Genomic DNA, 10,329 nt, shown 5'->3' with positions numbered 1-10,329 from the left:
TGTTGGAAATCACTTTAACAAAATCCAAAGACACAACAAGATTGGAAAAACATACCTATGACAATCATAACAAGAAGAAGAAGAAGAAATATTTGTGATTTAAAATTATAGAAATCTGAAGTCGCCCACCAAAAAAGAAATCTAAGGCCAGTGAATTATAAGTCGGTATGTACAACTTTGGATTTGATGGCGGAAATTTTTTATTGGTTTTCGCACTGGATGTAATTCTATTCAAGCTGAGAATACTCACAGGACGTGGGGCTAACTCTCGCAATGAACATTTTTTCTATCCACGAGACTCGAACCCGAGACCTTGCTTAAGAGGAATCAAGCATGTACCACTTGAACCAACGCCCGTTGGTTGATGGTGGAAATTTGAGATAAGATATCATGTCATGTCACATTTCATCACTTTGTTTCTTTCAAACAAATAGATGAATCTAGAAGAGATTAAAATCAATTATGATGGCTCTTTCATCTTGGACCACATTTTTTGTTGTCTGTAGTGCCGTCATAATATGGTTTCCTTCTAACTCTTTTGCATATTCATGCCAGCTTTTGGATCTTGCTCCATACTTCATGCTTACTTCTGGGCTTTTTTCTCACATTGCTTATAAATTTAGTCGGTGTTTTAAATTATGGTTGTGATTGCAATAACAGTTATTGTGATTGTGATCATGTTATGGCTATTGCAATGCAGATTACAATCCTTGTATTGTGAATTATTTTATGATTAAAAAACTATTTTTGAATTTAATGTAGCCTGATGTGGTCCAATGCAATTACGTTGCAGCCCGATACAGTTACGTTGCGGCTCGATACGGTTACGCTGCGATCCAGTGTGATTCAAAATTACACTGCAATTATCTCATTCACATGTCACATACAAGGCTAGACAAAGCAATTAAAACCAAGTAAGAATTAAATCCTTACTTATGCTAGAGTCAACATTGTACACTCATCTAAAATAACTAAAATCCAAATATAATTAATTGTCATCCACATCCAGCTAAAGATCGCAAATTCCTTTCCATTTATCATTGGAATGATTCTACAAAAACAATTATCTTGAATCACTTACTTTAAATCATTTTTCTAAAATTTCAACAAAAACCAAAACCTTAATAAAAACTATAATATTCGGTACTAAACTTCAATAAACCATATCATTATACTTTTAAATTAATCATTAGAAATTTATTCGAGACTTGATGTGACATAAGTAATTTGGTATGTGTTTCATCTCGTTAAATGGAGTCTCGTTAGTCGGACTAGACTGCACTACTTGAAGTCAGTCGAGCTCATCAAACACTTGGCAAAGCTCTAAGTCACCAAGATACACCATATTAATCAACTAGCTTGACTTGCTGGAGAAACTACATCGTCACATGGATGTCACCTCAAGCTAGTATAAGGGACACGACTTTGTCACCCACCTGACACTCTGTCAATGTCCGCTACACGCTGCCAACAACTCTCACCTTATCCTCTTCTCTACAGTAAGCACAAGCCTAACCCTCTGCTCACCAAGCCACCTGACACACATAAAACAACCTCCTGCTTTGCCAAAGACAGGTCGACATGCTTAGATGGTTGATCGACATCCAACAAGGGACCCTCTATCTACATCCACTATAAATAGGGGCTCCCCTCTCACTTACAAAAAAAGATCATATAGCTCTGGAGAGAACATATACACATTCATGCATTGGTCACTCCATTCTCTAACCCAACTATCTACTCTCTTTAGCATCATGCTTTCTTATACCATGAATTATTGATTCCCTCTCCATCACCATTTATTGACTTCATAGTCAGAGTACATTTTTAGGTACTGATGACAACCTCTTTGTGGATTGCTTTGTAGTATGACTGTTTCTTGTGAAAGTCCTTTTTTGTTGATTGATGATTCACTTTGCTAGAATTTGTTTGATTGCTTTGAGTATTTGTACTTTTGATTAGCCTCGGTTGGCTTGTAATTTGTTGAGAATTGATGAAGTGATTGTAGAATGGAATGGAAGTAGTGCACGGTTTGTAATTATGTGAGTTGGAATGATGGTTGATTGTGTGTATATGGATGATTTCGGTTTGTATGAAAAGGGAATGATTGCTCAGATTTTGGGTGTTTGGTGTTTATGGTTGATTTGAGAATATGGAAAAGGTTTGGGATGGAATGGCGCCACAAATAATAGAATGTTTGATAAGCCTTGTGAAGTTCGCCACAAGAGAATGACACTCTTGATAAGAACAATGGTTCTTGACTCAGTCAAGGAGCTAGGAGAAAACTCACTAACAATGATTATTCAAAATAAAATTTAATCTACTTTATTCCTTGTGCATTCGGTTCATATATAGAGAAAAAGAAATTAGGCTTAAATTGCCATAATCAAAAGGAATGAAAAGATAAACTAATCCTATCTAATCTCAAATCTAATCTTCATGTGTTGGACGAATGGTGATGGTGGATTTGATTTGAGATTGTCTTGATGAGTGGTTGAAATAATCTCTTCCTTTATCTTCATGTTGATGCTATAATTTTATCCTCCTTTTGATTACTTGGTTGAAAATTAGATTAGGAGATTCTTATCTTATGAAGATTAGATCTTCCTTAATTGTAGCCATGTGGGGGATGGTCTTCCTTGTTTCTAGCCGTGTGCTCTTTTGGCTCTATCTTTTCCCTCCAAGCTTTCATCAATATACTCTATCTCCTTATTCTATCTCCAAGTGTGGTCGTTTCTCCCTTCCTACAAGACATGAACCTTAATTAAAAACAAATGTAATAAAATGACATCAATTTAAAGACATGATAAATAAAAGTCCTAAAATAATATGGGTTTAAGACAACTTCCCACTTATTTATGGTCCTAATTACTAATGTAAGAACTAAAGAGATCAAGGTGGATCCTCCCTTAGGTTGTGGCCTTCCTTGAGCTCTTCATTAAGACTTATGCAACTTAAAGCCTTCTCTTCATGCTTGGTCTCATTTGCACGTGTTTCCATGGTGGAGAATATGAGTTGTTGAAGTGCTTCTTGGGCCTTTTTTGTCTTAGCTCTAGTCATAGGTCCTTCTAAGCCATGTAAAAGATCTTTAATGATGTTATGTCCCAATGGATTTACATCAGGTACCTCCCCCGTGGGTTCGAGCATACTCTATGCGACTCAAGCCCGACGACCTTCAGTCTAGGACGTACTCACCCGCAACTGAAGATCCTAAGTCAGGCCCAGTCCGATTCACCTTCTTGTAACAAAGCTGGAAAACATTATGATAACTTCATAACTAATCTTTTTTATAGACTTGAGTATTTAAGTAATGACTAAAGTGCGATAAAATGCAATATTCTAATTTAAAATTTATATCCGTGAAATATAGTATATAATTCAAATAAACTGTTGTGAAATTAAAGTAGGTGATAAAGTGGCCGAGAGACATAGAAATAAAGGTATCGTTTTAATAATTTTGTCTAGATAGATATGCCTTATTTGCAAGATGGAATGCCCATTGATATGGTCTTCAATCCATCAGGGGTACCTTCACAAATGAATGTAGGACATATATTTGAATGTTCACTAGGATTAGCAGGGTTTATGTTAGATAGACATTATCGAATAGCACCATTTAATGTAACATTTGAAAAGCCTTGACAAGTACAATGTTATAGGGTTCGAAATGGTACATACGACAATATAATACTATTGTGCTAATTTTAAATGATTATGTTAACGTTTTTGCTATCATCAATGATATCTCTTCACCATTTAGATAAGAAATTAATCTCTTTCGGTATATGTAGTTGTCTCTCCTAACAAGTATCGCTCCTAAGAATCGAATATTTCAACTTTTGGTCATCGTAGGAATTTATAAAAGTATATCACTACACCTTATTGGTTTCTGTTAACCTTTGTAATAACATCTTATAACAATATTTATGTACCAAAAAATCTTATAACATTATTTTTAAGGCACATAAATTGCACTCAATACTACTTCACCTACTGGCCTATTCTCCCGTGTCAAGACCTCTCAATTCGAAACTAAATTAATTGAATATAATTCTTATTTAAAATAAAATAAAATTAAGTTTCATTTAATTTGTATACAAATGTAAGTTAAAGTGATAAGAATTTGGTTTCTGAATGTGTTAAATTTGAGTCTTATATTTTTTTATTCTCACGAATTACAGTAAACAAAAAATACGAATTATAGAAATTTACTACCTTAAATTAATCTCTTGCTTAATTTACAAATGGGAAGCAAATATGATCTTTAAATACTAAAAGTCTCATAAGAAACAAAAGTTACAAGTGTATCATATTTGACTTGGCCAAAAGGGTGAATATTAAAATAATATGAAATTTAATAATAAAGCATAACTAAAAGTTTATATTTTTTCATTAGAATAATGTATTTGGAAACATAATTATAGAGCATCTAACAAATTCCATTCTCACTTTATGTTGATTTAAGTGGAAGGAGGACACTTGAGTATGTGTAAAAAAAATATTAATGGGGAGATATTTGAACCTATTGATACTACCAAGGATATCTCATCACTATTTTGGGAATGAACTAATCTCTTATGGGGTGATTGTCATTTCCAACAAATGTTGCTCACAGGAATCAAATGTTTAATTTTTTGATTATCCTAAAATCTAACGAAGCCTTATAGCATTAGACCAATGCCTAATTAGTAACCTAACTCAAATATTTGACCATACTTTGAAAGATTTTCTCAATAATTAGGTGGGAGGATACTCTAAAAAAATCTAACCATTTGCATTGCATATGTTTAAAACTTTATGATTTACGTAATTTTTATAAATAAACCATAATTATAATCACTAATAAATTACACATATAAACCATCTACTATTTGGATATTTAAAAAATGATTTATTCAATTTGAATAGGACAAAATTATAAGGATAATAATGTTCTACTTATTGAGGATTCACAATCCACGCCTTTGGAGAAATTCAAACCTCAAACCTTTGATTAAACTATAATAAAATTTACATGTGGGAATATTCTCATTAGGAATTTACTTATATATATAATTTAATAAATGTAAAGTTAATCAATAACCAATAATGAGTTAGTGAAATTGAGTCTAAAATTTAATTTGATCCAATAGAGATTGGATTTGCACCTAATTTGAGTCGTTTAATTCCAGAAGGACCATAAAAGAACACAAGGTGACAAATGCATCTAACACGGACATTGGTTCAAGTGGTATATGTTTGATTCCCCTTAAGCAAGAACCCGAGTTTGAGTCTTGTGGATGAAAAAAATGTCCGTTGGGAGACTTAGCCCCACGTACCTGTGGATGTTTCCAGTTCGCACTGTAGTGACAAAAATATTATTTTATTATAATCAAAAGGGTAAATACTTCATTGAAAATTGCATTTTCTTTTGTTTTTTTGAAGTATTTGCCTCTATACGTGGTGTTATTGTGAGAAATTGAAATATTAATAGGGACAATTGGTACTTATTTGAATAATTAATATTAAAAAATATGTGCATGTGATCAATGATAAACTTTTAATTATAATCATTCATGTATGGTTATAAGACTCAGATTCATTAGTTTCACGATTTTTATATGACAATTATCATTACTGTATATAAGGAGCGACTCACATGAAAACATTGCTCTATAATGAAAAATAAGAACAGTTAATATAAACAATTAGATCTTATTTAAATGAACATGATTAAAACATACATGATTTTTTTTAAGTGGTCAACAAGTAACTTTTAATTTTAACTATATTGTAAGGCTCTAATATATTGTTCTAATATTTTCTATGAAACTGTTTCTGATTAAATCATTCTCGTTATATTATATATATATATATATAATATAATATGACATTTCAATTTTGGGAAGATAATGGGTTGTATAACTATATATTATTTATCATTTAAATAAAAAGAATAAATGTATATCATATATCTATACTCTAAGAATCTTTACTGTGAGAGTGAGAGTAGATAGATATTAATTTTTCAACTTTACATTTCTTTTCTCTAATGACATTCATCTTTAAGAGAGAAAAAAAATGAATGTAATAAGAGTCTACGAGTTTTATATATTGTCACTGTATTATTCATTATTTATATTTAATCAGCATTATTAACTCTTCAACAAAAGTAATCTAAATAAATGTGAATGATATAATAACTATATACAAATCTTTATACTAACTGTATATAGATATTACAATCTTTTTTTTTTTATAGTGCATCTTGTTCCCTCATATGAATGTTATTATCTTTTTATCATAAAGAATTATGTGAATCAAAGTTATTATGCTTATGAGTTATGACTGATGACCCCTTTCAATCTCAATTTGTTCAGCCACCCAAGGTATCCAATGCATTCTCCTTTCTTTATCTTTTCTCCCTTTGCTTTTTGCTTCTCTTTATTTATGAAGGGTGGTCCTACCCTCAATATAAAAAAATAGTGTTATTTAATTTTATTATCATAGCTTCTATATTATTGACAATATTTTCTCACGATCTTGCAAAAAAACTAGATTTTATACGGTTAAAGTCAAATATCATCGCATATTATATAAAATTAATTAAATATACACATTTAATATATGTTACTCTATGTACAAATGAAAACAAGATGCTGAAAAAATATTCCCACCATTTCTTTTAATATTGATAATAGGATAATAATTGAATATGATATTATGATTTTTAAATAATGTAATTATATCAATGATCTCGTGTCGTACTCCATACTTTATAAGTTTTATTCTAGAGATGTTTCATACACATTGGATTTAACTAATGTGAATAGAGTGGAAGTTTTATTAAGAAAAGGCAAAAAAAACAGAGGGGGGTGTTAATAAGTAAGAAGGGGAAATTTTATTTTCGAAATGATGTTTTAACACATCCTAAAAGTATTGGATTAAATTTTTTAATACTTCATTTATTCCATATATTTTGATATTTAAGATTATAAATACAGATTAGGAAATAATTATATTGTGGAAATTTGGTATATTTAGACCAATATATTATCATTATATACTTCTCATAATTAAGAGAGGCAAAATAAGAGGGAAAAATAGGATGCAATAAATAAAAGTATAGTTAAAAGGATATATTTGAGTATTGAGTTTCTAAAACATTACAATTAAAGTGAATTACACTGACACTCTCTGATTTTTAGGAAAATTATACAAACTACTTCTCACTTTTTATACCTACATAAATCCCTACTTTTTATACTTTCATTACACCGATCGCCCATACAAGAGAAATAAGTGTAATCTTTTAAACAAAAAATGTGATAAATGCAATTGAGTTAACCAAAATATGATAAGGAGACAAGTCCAAATAATATATGAGTCAATACATCTTTATTATTTTTGGTTCATTACGATAAAGTATAAGAACGATTTAAACAATATTTCTTTAGAACCATTGATGCATTTTGTAACAAAAAATAATGAAAATACATTGATTTATATATTATTTGAATTTGTCTCAATAATATATTATGTTTTGTTTAACTTAATTGCATTTATCATATTTTTTGTTTAAAAGATTACACATATTTCTCATGCAGTGGTGGTCAGTATAATGAAAAAATAAAAAGTAGAGGGTTTGTGTAGGTGTAAAAAAATGAAAGGTGGTTTGTATAATTTCACCAAAACTATGATAGAATAGTAAATTATTTTATTGTTCTTCACTAACTCACTAGACACATAACACACATTTTAAATCCAAATACTTAAATTGAAGATATGAGAATCGTCTTCAAGCAAATCCTCTCAATTTCTTTTTAAAAAATAACAAGATTTCAATCATTAGGTAATTTATTTGCATATGAAAATACGAAATTAAACTTTGTTTAAAAATTTGTGATAATCCAGAAAAATAGATCAATTAGGATCTCCTCACATATTCTCCTTGTTACCTGAATAAATAGAAGTTGGTAGTGTTATATATATTTGAAGATAAAAGGGATATTTTAAATTTACTTTTCATCCTAACCATCAATTCTAGGGAAATTCAATAGTTTAAATTAGTGAATAGATCTAAACCATTAAATATCCTTAGAATTGATAGCTAGGAGGTGAAATATATATATTTTCCCCCTTTTGTTTTAACTTTCCCTTGGTAGATGGAATTTAACTTCACTAAAAGTATTTTCATACATACAATATACATCAAACATCTAAATGAATATTATTAATACCACAAAGTATTGGAATAGTAATACAATAGTTCAACCATTGATTTATTAATATATTTATGAATATAAAATTATTATTTACAATTGTAAATTAATTAGTGAAATTGTTCAATGATTAATTGCATTATAAATCACTATTGGGTTGAAATCTTGGATTCTTATTATGTCATTTAAAAAAATATTTTTCAATATTTATCGATTTAATTAATATTTAATATAATAATTATATTATACTATTATGGAGATCCACATACTAGTTTTTTTTTCATTTTAATAGTAGGTACCCACATTTTTTGTTTTGATAAGTGACATCTAAACCAAGGAACCCAATGATATGGCAGCCCTTCTTGGGATCACTCATTTTATATAATATATTGATAATTTAAATAATATATTATTATTAGGTATGGAAGATAAACTCAAGAGTTTAATATTAATGCATCTAAAGTTTTAATGAACATATTATTTGTTATTCATGTGTGATAGATCAAATTGTGAATGAATTTAATATGTATATACTGACAGTGTAAATATTTTTTACATGATTAATCAATCATATATATTGACAATATAATAATGATGATAGATTTTTTTTGGTTTCCCACAGGTATCCTCGCACTTGAGGCAATCCTGTCCGAGCCGGGAACATCCACAGGTAAGTGAAACTAACTCTCCCAACGAGCATTTTTTCCATCCACAAGACTCGAATTCGGGTTCTTGCTTAAGAGAAATCAAGCATGTACGAATGTACCACTTGGTAATGATGATAGATTGACAATATAATAATATTTTAGGTGAATATAATATTTTCCGCATTGGCCATAAATTAAAAAGATGGAGGCATTAGTGACATACTCACTCATGAATCATCATTAATTCACCAACCTATCTCCAATTTCATATTCTCTTCAATTCCCTTACAAGACATCAATGAATTAATGGAAGACCGAGGAAGAAGAATAACACTTTATCAACACATGACAGCTGGCGAAACTACTCGCCGACATTCCTTATCTTCTCTCTTCTCTCACGACGTCGTTTTACCCCAAACTACAACATCTCTCTCCGACATCATTAAACAAGACCAAGACAATGCAAACAACGTCAAAGACCGCAAATATTGGAAAGCTTTCAAACACAAGTTTCGGCTCAAGCGAACCGAACCGGTTCAATCTTCAACCATTCATAATAATACCACTATCCCTATTCCTATTCCTATTCCTGAACAACAAAACGACGTCGTTGAAGTTGATTCAAACAACGTCGAAGGGACTGATGACGTGGCGGTGGGTGGAACGGGGAATATGTTAGTTATGGATTTGTTAGAGGAGAGGGATATAGAAGAAGAAGAAGAAGAAAGTGAAGTTGAAAATAGTAATGGGTGCTGCGTGTGCATGGTGAGAGATAAAGGTGCAGCGTTTATACCATGCGGACATGTGTTCTGTACAATGTGTTGCAATCAGATATGGGTGAGTAGTAGGATTTGTCCTCTTTGTAATCATTTTATTTTCCAAATTCTTCATCTTTTCTAATAGTCTTTTAAATCGCAGATTTTGTAGTAGTTATTGTGATTGTGGTCATTGAGTTATTATAATGTGAATTATTTTATGATTAAAAAACTATTTTTGAATTCTATGTGATCTAAGTGCATTCTTTAAGGCCTGATGTCATCGCATCAATGTAATTCAAAATCGCATCATAATCACATTGATATGCCACATTAGCTTTGCAAATATGTGTATCATCCAAGGAAAAAATATGTGCTATCCCAAATTTTTCTCAGATCAAAATTTATCATTTTAATTAAAAATTTTAAACATTTATTACTATTTATTATTTCTACTTTTTCTTTGTCATTAATTCATTATTATTTGTGCTAGATATAATTTAGGATATGAGATAAGAGATTTTTATTGTATTAGTTTTATTTTCTTCTTGTGGCTTCAGTTGAGTATCATATTTGCTTATCAGCAGAAAAAACTAGACGCTGCAAATGTTATCTCTGATTTATTTTATAAATATTAAAGTAAGATTATCATATGTTTATCCTACATCAAAATAATAAATATTTGTATAATAGCTCGTTCTTTTTTTTTGTTTATGCAATTGTTCC

General features: G+C 30.2%; 1 protein-coding gene across 1 annotated transcript; it reads left to right on the top strand.

Moving 5' to 3' along the window:
* Positions 9,194-9,775, top strand: LOC109359323. The gene is made up of 2 exons (XM_019603981.1): positions 9,194-9,685; positions 9,767-9,775. The coding sequence occupies exons 1-2, from the start codon at positions 9,194-9,196 to the stop codon at positions 9,773-9,775; spliced, it is 501 nt and encodes a 166-aa protein (XP_019459526.1).

This window comes from Lupinus angustifolius, chromosome LG01, assembly GCF_001865875.1.
Source record: "Lupinus angustifolius cultivar Tanjil chromosome LG01, LupAngTanjil_v1.0, whole genome shotgun sequence".
In the NCBI taxonomy this organism is placed as follows: Eukaryota; Viridiplantae; Streptophyta; class Magnoliopsida; order Fabales; family Fabaceae; genus Lupinus; species Lupinus angustifolius.
This window is presented reverse-complemented; position numbering and strand designations above follow the sequence as displayed.

Bases quoted from the DNA above. Each gene is read 5' to 3' on its own strand.
- LOC109359323 (XM_019603981.1), top strand. From the start codon at position 9,194: ATGACAGCTGGCGAAACTACTCGCCGACATTCCTTATCTTCTCTCTTC.